General features: G+C 45.2%; 1 protein-coding gene across 1 annotated transcript in view; it reads left to right on the forward strand.

Moving 5' to 3' along the window:
- The window catches only part of LOC121008755 (bifunctional apoptosis regulator-like), a 70,782-nt gene extending 51,382 nt beyond the window's left edge, over positions 1–19,400 (forward strand). The window contains exons 3-5 of the mRNA XM_040441451.1: positions 14,675–14,882; positions 17,635–17,804; positions 19,223–19,400. Of these exons, the coding sequence (XP_040297385.1) occupies positions 14,675–14,882; positions 17,635–17,804; positions 19,223–19,400 (556 nt within the window). The remainder of the gene's footprint in view (positions 1–14,674; positions 14,883–17,634; positions 17,805–19,222) is intronic.
- Positions 19,401–20,181: the final 781 nt, after the last annotated feature.

The following is a 20,181-nucleotide window of genomic DNA, read 5'->3' on the forward strand; positions in this document are numbered from 1 at the left end:
TTATCATGCCGGGACCGGTACGGTCCACCCAAAGGTTTACCCTTAGGCCCATGGGGCCAATACCTACAGTATTAGGGGTCCCTTCACGTTGCAGCTTCCCCCTAACACTGTTATGTGGGCACATCCTCCTGTAGAGGATTACTACAGGCCGTACTTGCCAGCAGAGCCGGGTAATGATGACATACCCCTGTGAATCAGCCTGCTAGGCCTTTGATTTATTTCACCAACGAAAAATGCTGTTAACCCTTCCAGGACAGGAGTCCTATATTCCCTGGTCGTTTGTTGCTGCTGCCAGTTTATCCACGGCTCAGTGTTGGGTGTTGACCACTGAAGTATTAAAGTCAACAAAGCCAAGTTTGTTTCCAGGACCTCCTGCCTGCTTTTGCTATCCCACGCCAAGTTGTGCCTGTTCCTGAGTTGCACCTTTTACCCTTATCCCCCTTTTCAGGTTGATCAGGGGTATTACAGCACTTGTCTTTGCTGTCATTTTATTGTGCAACTTGATACTAAGGAACTGTGCCCGGAGACAGACTCAAAAGAACCTGAGCCTCTGAGATTTTTGCTCTTTTAAAAGGAAATGTGCCCAGAGATGGACTCCACCGCACGAGAGCCTCTGTGATTTATTAGGAAAATAACCTGGGTACGGACTCATGTTTGTTCTTTGAGCCTCCAAGAACTTTTATACTGTTTTATCTATTTTGCTGTTCTATTATGGACTTATTCATTGTCATGGACTATCCTGGTTATAATGTTACGCTGTGCCAGGTCAGCGCCCCAGTTCCATTCACTATCCTGAGGAGAAGAGAACGACGCCCCTTGTCACCACCCTTCACCTTTGCCAATTGGACCTGATATGAATGTAAATGCAGATGAATTACATGTATGTATGCCTGCATGTCTCTTTTTTCTGTTTCAGGGAGAGATTCCAGTTGGGCGAGCCCTGATGGAGTACGAGGTCGTACTCAGCTTAAAGCAGTGGGGTATGTAGTGTACGGGGACTGTAATTCCTGTCACTACAAAAGTGTCACTTGGTGTGCTGTCGTCCCTCCTTAATTATGGGGAAGTTGGTATATGTCATCTTTATAAATTGTCATGTAATGTAATGCTATGTATTTCCCTGTTACTGTGAAACTTTCATGTACAGGCCTGCTAGGGGTGTCATTCCAGCTCTTAGTCACTAGAGGGAGCTAGGGAGCCCTAGGTTATATAAGGCCCAGTCAGGGAAAGAAAAGTCAGTGAGTCTACAGTGAGTCTAGTCTAAAGCCAGTCTACAGCAGTTGGAGACTAGACCATGTCAGAGACAAGTCCAGGCCTGAAGCCTGCGGTCCAGGAGAGGGTTTTGCAGTCCCTGTAACCGGGTTCCAGATTCAAGGAGAAGGTTCCCCTCCTGAATTCCCATATGCCGAAACAGGAATACCTCAGTTAAAGAGCCTGAGGAAGCTGAGAGGGAGACAGAGGCAAAGCGCAGAAAAGCAAGAGGTACTCAAGATAACAGAGGAGGTACTTTATAAAGAGAGAACCAAGGATATACGCCAGAGTTAAGGTATTGGGCCTTGGAGAAGATTTTCTATGTCCCAGGATCAGTCAGGAATAGAGTGCAAGCTCCTGTACTGCAAGTCCTGTGTTTCACACTCTGAAGTCACCTTGCTTAATCTGTATTGCCTGCATCGACCGTATTGAAAAATCAACTGTATGCAAAGGAACTGTGCTTCCGTTAATGTCTCTATATGGAAACTACTAAAGTTGGAGTTTTGTTTTAACATCACGTGGTTCCTCAGTTATTCCTGCTATCAGCAAACGGGTGCCACCGTTTAATTGGCACTGGCGTCACGAACATTTTCCTACCATCACCTGCCTATGCAGAGAGTCAGCCGTCTCAGGTTAGTGTCTATTGCACTACTACACCCAGGAACACATTTCTACACACAACTTGAGTACGCTGCAGATCGGTGCAGTGGAAATGTATTGAAGAACGAGGCCAAAAGTCTCTCTTTACATAGTGCAAAATACACCGTATTTTCCGCCCTATAAGGCGCACCTGCCCATAAGACGCATCTAGGTTTTTGAGGAGGAAAATAAGAAAAAATATATTTTGAACAAAAAGGTGTGCTTTTGGTGGGTTTTGAACTAATGGTGGTCTGTGGATGACACTATTATGGGGGATCTGTTGAGGACACTGTTATGGGGGATCTGTGGGTGACACTGTTATGGGGGATGTGTGGGTGACACTGTTATGAGGGATCTGTGGGTGACACTGTTATGGGGGATCTGTGGGTGACACTGTTATGGGGCATCTGTGGGTGACACTGTTATGGGAGATCTGTGGGTGACACTGTTATGGGGGATCTGTGGGTGACACTGTTATGGGGGATCTGTGGGTGACACTGTTATGGGGGATCTGTGGGTGACACTGTTATGGGGATCTCTGAATGGCTCTTATTGGGGTCTCTGGATGACACTGTTATGGGGATCTGTGGATGACACTGTTATGGGGGGGATCTGTGGATGACACATATATGTGTCATCCACAGATCGCCTCCATAACAGTGTCCCTGTAGTGTGAATGACCTCCAATACAGGGGGTGGGGGCCGCATCTCTTTCTATAATGACAGCGTGGCCCGTGCAGTGACTGTATTCTACTACACTGGCACTGTATATACCGTAATCTTATCTATAATTGTGGCATTGTTAATAGTAATCAGCGCCTGCATTACTTACAACAAGTGCTCGGTAGCAGAGAGGAGGCAGGCCGGGAGGATGGGCGCTGGCAGCGTGAGTCACTACATCATGCGCCCACACCGCCTGCTTCATTCATAAAGTGGGCGGCGCAGAAGCGTGACGTAGTGACTCACGCTGCCAGCTCCCGTCCTCCCGGCCTGCCTCCTCCCTCCTCTCTGCTACCGAGCGCTTGTTGTAAGTAATGCAGGCGCTGATTACTATTAACAATGCCATAATTATAGATAAGATTACGGTATATACAGTGAGCGGGGCCAGTGTAGTAGAATACAGTCACTGCACGGGCCACGCTGTCATTATAAAAAGAGATTCCGGCCCCCAGCCCCTCCTCCCTCTAAGCTGATACACCCGCCGCGCGGCATCGCGGCGTGGCGTATCATTGACAGTTCGGCAAAATGCAGCATTCGCCCCATAAGACGCACGGCTATTTTCCCCCCACTTTTGGGGGGGAAAGTGCGTTTTATAGGGAGGAAAATACGGTATCTTGTGTCACTTGTAGGCACTTGTGGACATACAGTAGGTGTTCACTGTGTGATACAAGCTTATAGTTAATATGGCCTGACTGTTATTCTAGGTGATGGATGTCTGACCTGTTTTCCCTACATGTATGGCGCTGGTAGCAAAAGGGTATATCCCAGTTATGGCTAACCTCCGGCACTCGAGCTGTGGTAAAACTACAACTTTTAAGATGTACACTTGCTTGGGAGTCCTAGTTTCACCATAGCTGGAGTGCCGGAGGTTAGCCATCACTGGTTAACCCCCTTACTAACCAGCCTGTTTTGTACCAAGCAATTTCTTTTTTCATTTTTTCATTTTCACATTCCAAAAGCTGTAACTTTATTATATGTACAGTAGTTTTAAATGCCACCATTTTTGGGTAGACATAACTTACTGATAAACTTTTATTAACTCTTTTTGTGGGCATAAAAGGGGAGGGGAAAAAACAGCAACAATGATACTGAGTTTTGCGGTGTTCATTTTTCAGCTTAACTCCTTAAGGACACAGCCTTATTTCACTTTAAGGAACAGGCCATTTTTTGCAAATCTGACCAGTGTCACTTTAAGTGGTGATGACTTTAAAACGCTTTGACTTGTCCAGGCCATTCTGAGATAGTTTTTTCGTCACATATTGTACTTTACCAAAAATTTGTAAAAAATTGCAAATTTCCAAGTTTCAATTTCTCTACTTCTATAATACATAGTAAAACCTACAAAAATAGTTATTACTTTACATTCCCCATATGTCTACTTCATGTTTGGATTATTTTGGGAATGATATTAAATTTTTTTGGGATGTCACAAGGCTTAGAAGTTTAGAAGCAAATGTTAAGAAAAGATTGATTTCAGCTAAGATTAAGTATTCAATGTTATACCCCGCAAAATTAAGAGTGATAGACAATGATATTGTTCGCTTTTTTCCTACACATGAGGAGGTGGCACAATGGTTGGACTCTAGGGGTTTATGAAATACTATGAAGAGGAGGTGGGGAGGGGGGTGAGTGAGGGGAGGTGGCGGGGGGGAGGTTTGGTGGAAGGTGAGAGGTTGATGGGTATTGTAAAATGCTCTGTCAATCATGCAGGGGGATTTAGGGAGGGATTGGCTGCCGTTCTCCGTTACGTGGTTATGCTTGCCTCTCCGCTGAGATTGTGGATGCCTTTACTCATACGATATGCTTGGTAACATTTTATGCTGGAATGTGAGAGGGTTGGGAGACAGAGTAAAGAGGACGGTGGTATTTGACCTTGTGACCCGTCATTTGCCGGCTATTGTGGCACTACTTAAGACCCACGCGACAGCAGATAGGATGTATACACTGAAAAGGAAATGGGCCTCTTTGGAGTACCACACTTGTTACTCTTCTTATGCAAGAGGTGTCAGTGTATACATTCATCGAGGGATAGAGTTCCAACCGCTAGATAGCTCCATCGATAAAGAGGGGCGATATATATTTCTTCATGGGCTTTGGAAAGGGCAGGAGGTGATATTGGCTTTTATATATATCCCCCCCCCCCCATTTAAATCAACGGTTCTATCACATTTAGCTCAATATATATCTACTAAAAATCAATGTGCCTTATTGGTGGCAGGTGACTTCAATACGGTACTGGACCCTGAGTTGGACCGGTTTTCTTCATTCTCTGGGCGCGGTCGCAGTGGTTCCCCCTTGACTGCTGTGTGCCAGGAGCTGGCGCTGGTCGATATCTGGCGACACCTCTATGGCAATGAAAAAACTTTCTCATGTTTCAGCCAGTCATACGGGTCTATGTCCCGTATTGACCTGGCATTTGCTAGCCGGGATCTATGCGGTCGCATCCTGAGAATGAGGTACGAGCCTCATGGAATCTCGGACCACTCTCCAGTCTTGATTTCGTTTGTGGAGGCTCCTACTTCAGGCAGAACCTTTAAACTGAACTCGCATTGGTTCGAGGTGATAGGGGAGCAATCCCGTGTAGATCAGGATATCCAGGAATTCTGGGGCTTCAACGTAGGCTCAACACATATCCATTATGTGTGGGACGCGTTGAAGGCCCATATTAGGGGTTTGTATTTTAATAAAATCCATAGATTTAGAACTGAAATGCGACGTAGGGAAAAACACTTGACGGATTCAATAAGGAGTTTGCGTGCCGCACTGATTAACCGTCATGAGGAGCAACTTATTAGCCAATTAAAGGAGGTCAATTCTCAGCTTAAGACACTTTTATATAAGAAAGCACAACATAAGCTCCTTTTTCAGGGCCAGAACCGTTTCTGCGAATCTGGTAAAACCGGAAGGTTCTTGGCTCGTTTGGTGGCCAACCAGAGAGAGGTTACCATTATAAAAGAAATCAGAAATTCTCAGGGAATTGGGGTGAGATCCGCAGAGGAGATTAGGGAGGAATTTGTGAAATACTACACTACCCTCTATAAATCTGAGTCTACGTTTAGACGTATCGACATGGATCAATACCTTCAACAATTGGCGCTCCCTCAGCTATCTATCCAGGAGAGAGGGATGCTGGACTCCCCCATCCTCTTGGAGGAACTTCAATCGACTCTCCCATTCTTAAAGTATAGTTCATCTCCCGGCCCAGATGGATTGCCGTTTGAAACCTATAGGTATCATGCCAAATCTCTTCTGCCAATTTTACTCCAAGTCCTTAATGAATCCTGTGCACTTGGCTCTTTACCACCATCATTTAGAGAGGCGGTGATTGTTCTGGTCTTGAAAAAGGAGAAGGACCCATGCGATGTGGGGTCATATAGACCAATATTGCTTTTAAATACGGACTACAAGATCTTTGCAAAAATCTTGGCTAATCGCTTGAAGCGGGTTATAGCCGGTCTGGTTCATCCTGACCAGACGGGCTTTATCCCGGGCCGCCAAATACAGACGAGCATATATAGGGTCTATCTGAATCTGTCTGTTGGGCGCAGTGTGGACCACTCCATCCTGTCATTCGATGCCGCAAAGGCGTTTGACAGGATGGAGTGGCCTTTTCTTTGGGCTACGATGTCTTGTTTTGGCCTTGGGAATTCATTTTTGGAAATGACCCAAATGCTATATGAACAGCCAGTCGCTTGTATTAATATCAACGGTGTGAGTTCATCTCCCGTTGAGATGTGGAGAGGGATGAGACAGGGTTGTCCCCTGTCTCCCCTCCTTTTCGCTCTTTTTATTGAACCGTTGGCTTGTCGGATCCGTTTGGAGAAGCGTATAGAAGGCTTTGGGGTGGCGGGAGTGAGCGATAAAATAAGTCTATATGCAGACGATGTGATTCTGTTCCTGGATCAGGGATGGAAAATCCTTCCATATGTCATCGAGGTAATAGAGAATTATGGTAAACTATCAGGTTATATGATCAACTGGACAAAGTCATCGCTCCTCCCGCTGAACCGGAAAGCTGTAGATGTGGGGAGTCGAGTCCGTGTCTTGACCCCTAATGATTCTTTGGATTATTTGGGGGTTAAGATCGGGGTCCCTATAGATAGGTTCTATGAGCTCAATCTGGCCCCAGTGTTGAATAAAGTTAGGACCAAAGTTGGCGCTTGGCGGAAACTGACATTGGCACAGACAGATCGAATTGCATTGATTAAGATGATTATTCTTCCTATAGTCTTATTTCCGGTTTGTGCCTGCCCCATTTGGATTGATGATATCTTTTTCCACAGATTGGAGACTTTGATTAATGACCTAATCTGGGGCAGAAAGAGGGTGCGTATAAAGCAGAGATATCTATGGTTGTCGGAGGTAGATGGTGGGCTGTCACTACCTTTTTTTCAAGGTTATTTTGTTTGTGCACAGATCCAGCGTTGTTGTTATTGGAAAGAGAGTTTACTTTCACGATACCTGAATAAAGTCACTGACAGGTCAATAGAGAATGTTTTTGCATGTTTGGAAACTGGGATTATGGGAATGAGGAGGTCCTTGCTGATCCCTTGCTCACTACAGAGGGTATGGAACAGGCTGAAGGAGATCCTTAAAGTCTCCGGTCCGTTTGGCTTCACCCCTCTGTGGGGGAACGGGGGGCTGGAGGAGTTCCTCAAAATTACAGATTTTGGTTATTGGTTACGAAAGGGCATCTATACGGTGTCTCACCTTTTTTATTTAGGACGGTTTAAATCACTTTTGGAATTCGGTTTTAATCAACATTCACTACTAGATATATTTATGTATGCACGTTTGAAACATGTTTTTGAAGCCTCTAGGAATAGGGGCCGTATTTTTCCACGAGAGAATATTTTTTTTGATTATTGTGACGCCCAGAAGGATGAGAAGGTGAAAATATCTAGACTATATACTAAACTCCGAATAGCACTGGCAACTGTAACGCCTTTTAAAAGCCCAAGCAAATGGGAGCAAGAGTTGAATTGCCCTCCTTTGCAGTGGTCTACTATCTATAGGAGCGTGAGGAAGGCGACAGTCTCCAGTGCACATAGACTAATTCAATTTAAGATCCTCCATAGGTTGTATTACACGCCCAAAATCCAAGGAAAATTCCCCCAAAATAGGGGCCGGGACTGTTGCTGCCCTAAATGTGGATATGTTAATGCGGACTATGTCCATTTGCTTTGGAGTTGCAGTAAGATAAGAAAATATTGGGATGAGGTTTTCTTTGCTTTACAAAAGGAATCCTCAATGAACTACAACCCGGGGATCTTGACAGTGATCTTTGGTCACTATGGCTCAGAAATGGAAGTCCCCCCCCAGATTAGACGGATTTGGATGAGAGGTTTGATGGTGGCGAAGGCTATATTGGTGAAGTACTGGGGCTCTGTCTCTCAGCCCTCTTCTAGGGAGTGGGATCTTTACCTTCAACAAATTAAAATCTATGAGGATATTGAAAGGAAGCGGAGAGTGGCACGCAGGGCCACGTAGATATCTTTAATGTAGTATTGTCTGTTGTATTTGAATGAATTGAGGGGAACGACAGCCAATGGGGGGGGGGGGGAGGGTTATAAGGATATTTATGATTGTTATACTATATACATTGATCTGTTTTGAACTGGTCTATGTACTAATTGTATGTCTTTTTCAAAATAAAAATATAAAGAATTAAAAAAAAAAAAAAAAAAAAAAAGAAGCAAATCTTAAAATTTTTCAGAAATTTTCAAAAACCCAATTTTTAGGGATCAGTTCAGGTCTGAACTCACTTTGTGAGGCTTATATAATAGAAACCACCCAAAAATGACCCCATTCTAGAAACTACACCCCTCAAGGTATTCGAAACCGATTTTACAAACGTCATTAACCCTTTAGGTATTCCACAAGAGTTAATGGCAAATGCAGAGAAAATTTCAGAATTTTGATTTTTTGGCAAATTTTCCATTTTAATCCATGTTTTCCAGTAACAAAGCAAGGGTTAACAGCCAAACAAAATGCTATATTTATTGCCCCGATTCTGTAGTTTGCAGAAACACCCCATATGTGGCCATAAACTACTGGACGGGCACACAGTAGGGCATAGAGTGAAAGGTGCGCCGTATGGTTTTTGGAAGGCAGATTTTGCTGGACTGGCTTATTTACACCATGTCCCATTTGAAGCCCCCCTGATGCACACCTAGAGTAGAAACTCCATAAAAGTGACCCCATTTTGGAAACTACGGGATAAGGTGGCAGTTTTGTTGGGACTAATTTTAGGGTACATATGATTTTTGGTTTATCTATATTACATTTTTGTGAGGGAAGGTTACCAGAAATAGAAATTCTGAAATGTAATCTCCATTTGCCAATAGCTCTTGTGGAACACCTAAAGGGTTAACGACGTTTGTAAAATCAGTTTTAGATACCTTGAGGGGTGTAGTTTTTTCGATTAGGTCACTTTTATGGAGATTTTACTCTAGGTGTGCATCAGGGGGGCTTCAAATGGGACATGGTGCCAAAAAAAAAAAAGGCCATCAAAATCTGCCTTCCAGAAACCATACGGCGTTCCTTTCCTTCTGCGCCCTGCCGTTTGGTCATACAGCAGTTTACGACCACATATGGGGTGTTTCTGTAAACTGCAGTATGAGGGTAATAAATATTAAGTTTTGTTTGGCTGTTAACCCTTACTTTGTTATTGGAAAAAAGCGGATTAAAATGGAAAATTTGACAAAAATAGCTTTTTTGGCACCGTTTTTATTTTTTATTTTTTACCGTGTTCATCTGAGGGGTTGGGGGGGGGGTATTTTTATAGAGCAGATTCTTACAGATGCGGCGATACCTAATATGTCTACCTTTTTTTTTTTTTACTAAATAATATTAGGTTTTTTTTACATTTTTTGTTTTAGTGTCTCAAGTCTGAGAACCAGTTTTTTATCCGATTGTCAGTGGCTAAATTGGGATATAAATTTATTACTCCATGGAAGTGTGGTACTCCCTGAAGCAACCAATAATGCAGATGCCCGGATGATCGAGGCACATGTCACATTGAGTAGTGGCGTCCTTCCGTATCCCCCTCCTGTGACACACTCTGCACTTTTTTGGGGTCCGTCCCTTCTTTCTAGTATGGGGGACCACACCTGGAAAGTGTTGGCCAGGGACGATCCGGGCGCCTACAATTCCCGAGCTACTCCGGCCTGCTCTTTCCCTGTCAGAAAAGATCAGGGCCTTGAGGACTGCCTCATAGAACTGAAGGAATGTCCCTGTGTTGCCAGCGCTCCGGGACAGCACAAAAGAGTTGTACAAGGCAACCTGCACCAAGTAGACCGCAACTTTTATGTACCATGCCCCGGTTTTGCGCATGGCGTTATATGGCTTGAGGACTTGATCAGAGAGATCAACTCCTCCCATATACCGATTGTAGTCGACGATACAATCAGGCTTGAGGACCGTTGCCACGGTATCTCGCACAGGGACAGGGGTGATGCCATTACCATGAATTGTGGACAGTACAAGGACATCCCTCTTGTCCTTATATCTGACCAACAACAGGTTTCCAGTGGTAAGGGCACGGATCTCACCCCTGAGGATAGGTACCTGGAGGGGGTAGGTAGGGAGGCCGCGTTGATTTTTCTGCACGGTCCCACAAGTGGACGTGGATCTGGCGGCGAGGGACTGGAACAAGGGGATACTAGTATAAAAGTTATCAACATACAGGTGGTAACCCTTATCTAGCAGTGGGTGCATAAGGTCCTGCTAACACCCAGAGTGGGGGGACATTCTGGGGGTTGAATACGGGAATCTCGCCCCTCGTACACACAAAACCTGTAAGTGTACCCTGAGGTACTCTTACAAAGTTTGTACAGCTTCACGCCATACCTCGCCCGCTTAGAGGGAACATACTGGCGGAAAAGGAGTCTTCCCTTGAACGCAATGAGAGACTCATCAACCATGACCTCCCTTCCAGGTACATAGGCCTGTACAAATTTGGCCCCAAAGTGATCAAAGACCGGCCTGATTTTGTACAGGCGGTCATAGGCAGGATCACCTTGGGGGAGAACATGCTGCAATATCTGAATAATGCAGGCATTTCTGGATGGCCTAAAACCGGGAGCGTGTCATGGCCGTACTGTAAAGTGGGGTCTGGTAGAGGAAGTCCCCACTCCAGTATTGCCTGACACTAGGTTTCTTGACTAGGCCCATATGCAGCACGAGGCCCCAAAATGTCCTCATCTCGGCTGCACTGACCGGAGTCAAGCCACCGGGCCTTGGCCAAAAATGAGCCCAGGTGTTGAGCAACAAACTGTTGGGCGTACTGGTTTGTTTGCTCCACCATTACATTTACAAAGTGGTCACTGAAAAAAAGACTAAAAAAGTCATATTCAGTGAAGCCCACTGTGGAAATCTGGATTCCTGATTGGCCTACAAAATCAGGATTCACGGGCTCATAACGCTCTGGAGTATACCAGACAAGTTCACCGGCAGGGGGCTCCGGTGGATTTAACTGGTGGGCCGGAAAACTAGTACGAGCCCCAGAGCTGCTCGTACTAAGGTGGGCCACAGGGTCCCTAGCATAGCGGTCCCCTTGCTCCGCCTGTCGGTGTCTCCGCCACCGTGGGGGCTCATCATCATAGCTATATGATGAGGAGGATGCGGATGACAAAAGGAAAGTGGGGTCATCCTCGTCCTCACTGGGACTCTTGGACTCGGAGGCAAGCTGGGCGTAAGCCTCCTCGGCCGAGAACATCCGGCGCGCCATAGGGGAGTGTGTGTCTGCGTGTGCGTGTGTGCGTGTAAATCTTTATTTGGTGTGCGTGTGTGCAGGGGCACGGGTGTTCGCGAACTCACCCCCTAAACCTAACAGATAATAAAAAAGACTAACTAAAAAAAGGGGAAAAAATGTGAAAAAATAAAAATCTAAATCGCTAACCAACCATCCGAAGTTGATCAGCGGTGGGGTGTGCGATGCGCTAACAGTGGTCGGACGCTAAGAGTGCCGGCCACAGTCAGCGTACGCACACAAAAAAATAAATAAACTGCCTGCACACGAAAATTTTTTTTTTTTTTTTTTTTGTTCAACTAACTTTCCCTAAATATCCCTGCCTAATCTAACTTGTCCCTAGTCTTTCCCTAAATACCTGGTGGTGCTGGGGTACAGATGGGTTGCTGGCTGGATCCTGGGCTCTGAACAGATGGGGGGTGCTGGCTCTGAGATACGATGCTCGGGCTCCGGACTGAAAAGGAGGAGGAGAGGAGCGCTGCGATAATTTGAATGAACCGCCCGCCCAGCCGACCAATGAGAGCGATCCTGAGAGGTGATGTCACCATCACCTCTCAGGATCTAAGGATGGTGATTGGTGGTGTATTATAACACCACCGATCATCATCCTGTTCCGGGTTATCGGGTACCCAGAGACCCGAATTACCTGGAAACGCATCAAACCGCAGGTCTGAATTGACCTGCGGTTTGCCGCGATCGCCTACACGGGGAGGGGGGGGGTCACAGGACCCCCCCTTGCATTTAGCCATTGTGCCTGCTCAATGATTTGAGCAGGCACCAGGTTCCGATCACCGCCCGCCGAGCAGCGGTGATCGGAAATACATAGGACGTACCGGTACGCCCTGTGTCCTTAACAATCGGGAAGTCAGTACGCCAGTACGCCCCTTGTCCGGAACAGGTTAAATAACATTAAAGGGTTTCTGTCATCAGAAAAATCGTTATGTATCTGGCTGACATTAGCGATGAGCTAATGTCAGCAGAATATAACTGTATAATTTTTACCTCCCTGCCTGCCGCCGTTCCCTCAAAATAAAGACTTTTATAATATGCTAATGAGCCTCTAGGTGCTACTGGGGCGTTGCTGCAGCACCTAGAGGCTCCGTTTTCTCACCCTTTGGCACGCCCATGTCCAGTTGATTGATGTCCTAGTTCTCCTCAGTGCCCCGTAAATCCTGCGCCGTCCCGTTTAGTATTCGGCGCAGGCGCAGTGAGTGAAGGACGCTCTCCTGCTGCCGGCTTCACTCACTGCGCCTGCGCCGAATACTAAACGGGACGGCGCGGGATTTACGGGGCACTGAGGAAAACTAGGACGTCAATCAACTGGACATGGGCGTGCCAAAGGGTGAGCAGACGGAGCCTCTAGGTGCTGCAGCAACGCTCCAGTAGCACCTAGAGGCTCATTAGCATATTAGAAAAGTATTTTGAGGGAACGGCGGCAGGCAGGGAGTTAAAAATCATAGTTATGTTCTGCTGACATTAGCACATCGCTAATATCAGCCAGATACATAACGATTTTTCTGATGACAGAAACCTTTTAAATAGCTTTACTCTTTGGGTCTGCCCAATTACAGCGATGTCAAATACATTTAAGGCCGGAGCCTGCTAAAAGAGGAGGCAGGTAATTTATGACTAATGGCAGGCATCTTAATAAATTACCTGCCTCCTCCGACTCTCCATGTGTTGGAGTAAAATCTATGGCAGCTCGGAGTTGCTGTAGTTTTCAGTCGTTATTTACACAGTTTTTGGTAATGATGAATGATCCGAGCCAATGGCCCTGCCCTTTGCATGCCCTCGCCACCGTAAACTTGGCAAGAGCACAGTAAAATGCATATTGCGACTAGAAAAGTCACAAATGTTTTTTCAGTCAAAAACAGATGTGGGATGAGGCCATTGGCCAGGTGTTTGCTGTGCATTAGTTAGGCCTCATGCACACAACCGTTGTGTGCATCCGTGGCCGTTGTGCCGTTTTCCGTTTTTGTTTCGCGGACCCATTGACTTTCAATGGGTCCGTGGAAAAATCAGAAAATGCACCGTTTTGCAGCCGCATCCGTGATCCGTGTATCCTGTCCGTCAAAAAAATATGACCTGTCCTATTTTTTTGACGGACAACAGTTCACGGACCCATTCAAGTCAATGGGTCCGTGAAAGAACACGGATGCACACTGGCCACCAATGAAATTACATTAGAGGGGGGGAAGGGGGCCGACGGAGGCCGCACACTGGCCACCAATGATATTACAAAGAGGGGGGGCCGGGGGGGCCGCACACTGGCCACCAATGATATTCAAACTGGGAGGGAGGGAGGTCAGCCTGGCAGCCCCTGATCTCTTACAGGGGGCTATGATACGCGCAATTAACCCCTTCAGGTGCGGCACCTGAAGGGTTAATTGTGCTGATCACAGCCCCCTGTAAAAGATCGGGTGCTGCCAGGCAGCAGGGGGCAGTCATGTACACAGTTCGTAGTATATTCTAACTAGAAGCGTCCCCATCACTATGGGAACGCCTCTGTGTTAGAATATACTGTCGGATCTGAGTTTCACGATGTAACTCAAATCCGATGGTATATTCTAACATAGAGGCGTTCCCATGGTGATGGGGACGCTTCAAGTTAAAATATACCATCGGATTGGAGAAAACTCCGATCCGATGGTATATTAACTCCTGACTTTACATTGAAAGTCAATGGGGGACGGATCCGTTTGAAATTGCAACATATTGTGTCAACGTCAAACGGATCCGTCCCCATTGACTTGCATTGTAATTCAGGACGGATCCGTTTGGACGGCCAGGCGGACACCAAAACGACTTTTTTTTCATGTCCGTGGATCCTCCAAAAATCAAGGAGGACCCACGGACGAAAAAGCGGTCACGGATCACGGAAAAACGGAACCCGTTTTTGCGGACCGCAAAAAAAAAAACGTTGTGTGCATGAGGCCTTAGTCTGACTTTCTACTGCCCTCAGACTTGCCAGCACTACTTACATGCGCACTCTGGCCAATCAAATGCAGGGCTGGACCAGCAGGATTGTGAACGGAGGGTCGCTTTAAACATTTTAACATGTACATAGTTGGAGTCTAATGCTAAGGGGGCAATTAGTACAAATGACAAAATATTACATGGACTCCAGCAAATCTCAGTGAGACAGAACCTAGGTAGGGAAAATATTGGAAAGGGCTCCCAGAGGTTTAAATTTGTCTTATATTCTGATATGATACAGACCAAATACCAGATTATTTAATGGCTGCTGTAATGCATAATGTTGCGTTTTCTTTGTGAATCTTGTAACGACCTCTTGGTTGATATTTTGTTTTTCAGGGACGTCATTGAAAAACTGTTTCCTGATACCATAAAAGAGAAATATGAGGCCATTGAGCAAAACATTGACATTGTCAGAGCCCTGCAGGTCTTCAATCAGTATGGGAATGAACAGAATCAGTCGTCTTCCAGGGAAGCACGGGCTAACCACCAGAGGGGCGGAGGTGGCTACTTCTCAGGAGGGCTTATTGCATTAATTGGAGTAGCAGTAAGTAACCCTCCGGTATAACACAGTCGTTTGTAATGTCTTTATATACACCCCATCTGGTATTGTGCGTATACAGTACCCCAGATCTGTGTGCATCTGCAAAGTTTGGTTTGTTATATAATGTTATGTAATGTTTGAACTGTACACCAGCAGGTGAGGTATGGCTGGCATCAGGAATAGGAATAGCAACCCTATTCCTCCCTTCTTGGTAGAAGTAGGCTGGTCCTATTTCTTACCAGGAGAGGGAAGTGTTAGCTAGGACAGTGAGGAGTGAGGAGGCATGTCCACTTACTCCTGCTCCTAGACAAAAAGACGTAGGGTTGGCAAAAGTTGGAAGATACAGGGGTAAGCACTCTGTCCCTCTGCTCTTGGTAGGAGTGAGCTGATCCTACTTCCAGGAGGGGGAGTTGAAATACAGGGAGTGCAGAATTATTAGGCAAGTTGTATTTTTGAGGATTAATTTTATTATTGAACAACAACCATGTTCTCAATGAACCCAAAAAACTCATTAATATCAAAGCTGAATATTTTTGGAAGTAGTTTTTAGTTTGTTTTTAGTTTTAGCTATTTTAGGGGGATATCTGTGTGTGCAGGTGACTATTACTGTGCATAATTATTAGGCAACTTAACAAAAAACAAATATATACCCATTTAAATTATTTATTTTTACCAGTGAAACCAATATAACATCTCAACATTCACAAATATACATTTCTGACATTCAAAAACAAAACAAAAACAAATAAGTAACCAATATAGCCACCTTTCTTTGCAAGGACACTCAAAAGCCTGCCATCCATGGATTCTGTCAGTGTTTTGATCTGTTCACCATCAACATTGCGTGCAGCAGCAACCACAGCCTCCCAGACACTGTTCAGAGAGGTGTACTGTTTTCCCTCCTTGTAAATCTCACATTTGATGATGGACCACAGGTTCTCAATGGGGTTCAGATCAGGTGAACAAGGAGGCCATGTCATTAGATTTTCTTCTTTTATACCCTTTCTTGCCAGCCACGCTGTGGAGTACTTGGACGCGTGTGATGGAGCATTGTCCTGCATGAAAATCATGTTTTTCTTGAAGGATGCAGACTTCTTCCTGTACCACTGCTTGAAGAAGGTGTCTTCCAGAAACTGGCAGTAGGACTGGGAGTTGAGCTTGACTCCATCCTCAACCCGAAAAGGCCCCACAAGCTCATCTTTGATGATACCAGCCCAAACCAGTACTCCACCTCCACCTTGCTGGCGTCTGAGTCGGACTGGAGCTCTCTGCCCTTTACCAATCCAGCCACGGGCCCATCCATCTGGCCCATCAAGACTCACTCTCATTTCATCAGTCCATAAAACCTTAGAAAAATCAGTCTTGAGATATTTCTTGGCCCAGTCTTGACGTTTCAGCTTGTGTGTCTTGTTCAGTGGTGGTCGTCTTTCAGCCTTTCTTACCTTGGCCATGTCTCTGAGTATTGCACACCTTGTGCTTTTGGGCACTCCAGTGATGTTGCAGCTCTGAAATATGGCCAAACTGGTGGCAAGTGGCATCTTGGCAGCTGCACGCTTGACTTTTCTCAGTTCATGGGCAGTTATTTTGCGCCTTGGTTTTTCCACACGCTTCTTGCGACCCTGTTGACTATTTTGAATGAAACGCTTGATTGTTCGATGATCACGCTTCAGAAGCTTTGCAATTTTAAGAGTGCTGCATCCCTCTGCAAGATATCTCACTATTTTTGACTTTTCTGAGCCTGTCAAGTCCTTCTTTTGACCCATTTTGCCGAAGGAAAGGAAGTTGCCTAATAATTATGCACACCTAATATAGGGTGTTGGTGTCATTAGACCACACCCCTTCTCATTACAGAGATGCACATCACCTAATATGCTTAATTGGTAGTAGGCTTTCGAGCCTATACAGCTTGGAGTAAGACAACATGCATAAAGAGGATGATGTGGTCAAAATACTCATTTGCCTAATAATTCTGCACGCAGTGTAATGAGCAAGGAGAAAGGAAGCACATGCCAGAGCTCCTTCTCCAAGGGACCATAACCAGTTCTCCCTTACTCCAGGAAGATTTCCATAGTCAAGATACAGCTTTCCCAAAAGCAACAGAATAATCAACAGCTTCACAGACCCTGTTGCTGGTGAGGGAAACAGGTCAGACACCCATCACCTAGAATAACCACCAGGTTATATTAACTTCAATCCTGTATCACAGATTGGACACCTTTGTCCACAAGTGCCTACAAGTGACACGAGTTACATTTTGCACTACGTAAAGAGAGACTTTTATACATTTACTCTGGCCTTGTTCTTCAGTACTACATTTCCACTGCACCGATCTCCAGTGATCACTACCACTTCCATCCTCTGCACCAGCTCCTCAGGGGCTCGTACACAGCAGTGAAGAGGGCTATGTTACTTGCCTAGAACCATCTCTCTTAAATACGTTAGACATATGGACATCTCTATGAATCAGAACAGAGATCTCCTCTGTAAGACTGTATCTCCTGTTCTGGCAGACTTGGGCCTCAGATTATAAGGACGGGCAGTTATCAGACTGGCCACTAAGAAGTATTCCACTTGTCATGGTGCTGGGACTAGGCCCTGAGTCATCAGCTTTCTCAAAGAGGTTGTCTCTTATATTTATAACACTATAAACCCAACCTGCCATTTTATATGGAAGGAGCACATTGTGTGAAGCCAATGTTGCCAAGGAAAGGTTATTCTGTATTCTGTTAATGGTTTGTCATTGATTGTGTCTCAGGTTATGTTACTGGTGTATCACTGGAGCAATCGCGAATCTGAACATGACTTCTTGGTCCACAAACCAGTGATCAAGTGGACCCCTGAAGAGGTAGTCCTTTGGCTTGAACAGTTGGGTCCATGGACGTCCCATTACAAAGACAGATTTTTATCTGCAAGGGTAAATGGAAGGTGAGAATATTGGTATAGATTACTGGAAATGAATGTTGTGTTTCCACTCACTGGTAGTACTATTGCACTTGTTGGATTATTTTCCTTGCGGCCTGGTGACAGATTCCCTTAGGGTTTGTTCACACAGTGGATATTTACATAAAAAAAAATCTGCTGCAGATTTACAGTTTCATATGTCGCAGATCTGCACACAAATTTAGGTCCATTCAATGTGGCTAATCAACACGTGTCCACTTGATACGATTTCTGTGGCCAGATCTGATTGTGAGCTAAATATATTTTTTTAAATTGGTCTTTATTACAAATATGGAGCCCTTTTTCTGTACAGGGCTGAGATGTTCTAATAGAGGGATATGAATTTCCTCTCTGCTCTGTCACCCAGCTAATCTGAGGGGGTTCTCTCTGATCTCTGACCTTATAAACACTCACTATAGCTCAATCATTATCTTATTGATAAGAATGTGGCTTCAATAAGTGTTTATGACCTCTTAGTAAATTAGAGATAAGGTTATTAGATGACCAGCACAAAGTGAAAGTTATCATAGAATTAGACACCCCGATGCTGCAAGTTGGCAGTCGCCAGATAGCTAGCAGAGGACACTGCTGCTATTACATGCAGCGATGTCCTCTGCAGCATGGGGAGGAGTGTTCGCTATGCCAGCGCTCGTCCCCATGCAGGACAGCCGTGTGCCGGCGGCAGATCATGATTACACAGCACAATCTGCTGCCAGCAACTCCAGATCTTTAGCATGCTGAACGATCTAAATTGCCCAATGAACGAGCAGTTGGAGGCAGTATTAGGCCTCCTGCACACGGCCATTGTGCGTCTGTACCGTGCATTGGGAACCACAATTTGCGGTCCCCAATGCACGGGCAATGTCCGTGCGGCGGCCGGGACAGATCGAGACCTATTCAACTTGAATGGGTCCGTGATCCGTCCGCACCACAAAAAAATTGAACAAGTTATATTTTTTGCGGTGCGGAGCCACGGTCAGAAACACCACGGAAGCACTTCTATCCATGCTTCCATTCCTCATCTCTGTGATTGCAGACCCATTCAAGTGAATGGGTCCGCATCCGTGATGCGTAGTGCACATGGGCCAGTGGCCGTGTATTGTGAACCGGCCGTATGCGGGTCGCAATACGGCCACAGGCACACAACGGCCATGTGCATGAGGCCTTAGACTGCCAGATGATTGCTAACAAGCGTTACTACGAACACTCGTTAGCGATTACTGTGAAAGAGAATCTGCCCTTCTAAAAAATTGCCTCTTAAGGTGTACTGTACATTTAAAGCTGTATAGGGAAACCTACATGGAGTTTGTGCACTTCTGTTATCATTGTTATAACTTTTTGAGGGTAGATACAGCTCGTATTGTTGGCTTTAATGAATTGCTGAGTTCTACTTCTATGAACAGGCTACTACTGACACTGGCTGAGGATGAGTTTTCAAAAGAGCCATACAGTATAGAGAGCACCAATCACCGGAAGGCCATCATCATAAATCTGGAGAGAGTGAAGACGCTTGGGGTGAAGTCACCTCAGAATTTGTGGGAATATAAGGTAGAGCACTTTGTCCACTGTCATATGATTTAATTGGCACAAGTGAAGGTTCTTCTACTATATGAGATAATGTTGCCTGTTGTGTTCTGTGATTGGTATAAGACAAATGGTTCCTGGACCTCTGCAGCAAGTTTTCTTCACCAAATATAGGATGTGCCGCTTGAGGAGGCTTCCTGGCATAGCTGTCAGTCGCACTGCCTGTCACTGAAACATGCCAGAAAATGTCATCTCTATGGGGCTACATGACCTAGCATGAAGCTGTCACACGTTTTTCTGAAAGGGCGGGCTCACATCAACCTTATGAATTTTGTTATTGCTTTCCGTTATAAAATGGTTATAACGGAAAATAATAGAATTCAAAATTGAAACCTTTAGAGGCATTCCATTTTGATCCGTCATAACGGATATGTCTGGTTTCCGTTATGCAGGAGAGAAAAGAAAATCCTGTCTATTATAACAGATCAAAACAGAATGCCTCTAAAGATTTCAGTTTTTGAATTCAGTCTTATGAATTCCGTTATTTTCCGGAATAAAGCAATAACGGAATTCATAACATTGATGTGAACCCAGCCCAGGAGAAACAAAATAAGAGTCTTGCAGGTATAATACCTTAGGAGGGCAGTAAAACTATGTATATTTATGTTAACCATTATCTGGTATCATACCTGCAAGACTTATTTTGTTTCTCTTAACAAGAGCACTAAACTACTTGTCAAAGGGGCTTGTTCCTACACAGTTTGAGAATTTCAGCACTGGTTGGACTGTGTATGGAAACAATCCCAAACTTGTAACATTCAGTTGTCAATTTATTCAT

The sequence above is a fragment of the Bufo bufo genome, chromosome 7 (genome assembly GCF_905171765.1).
Source record: "Bufo bufo chromosome 7, aBufBuf1.1, whole genome shotgun sequence".
In the NCBI taxonomy this organism is placed as follows: domain Eukaryota; kingdom Metazoa; phylum Chordata; class Amphibia; order Anura; family Bufonidae; genus Bufo; species Bufo bufo.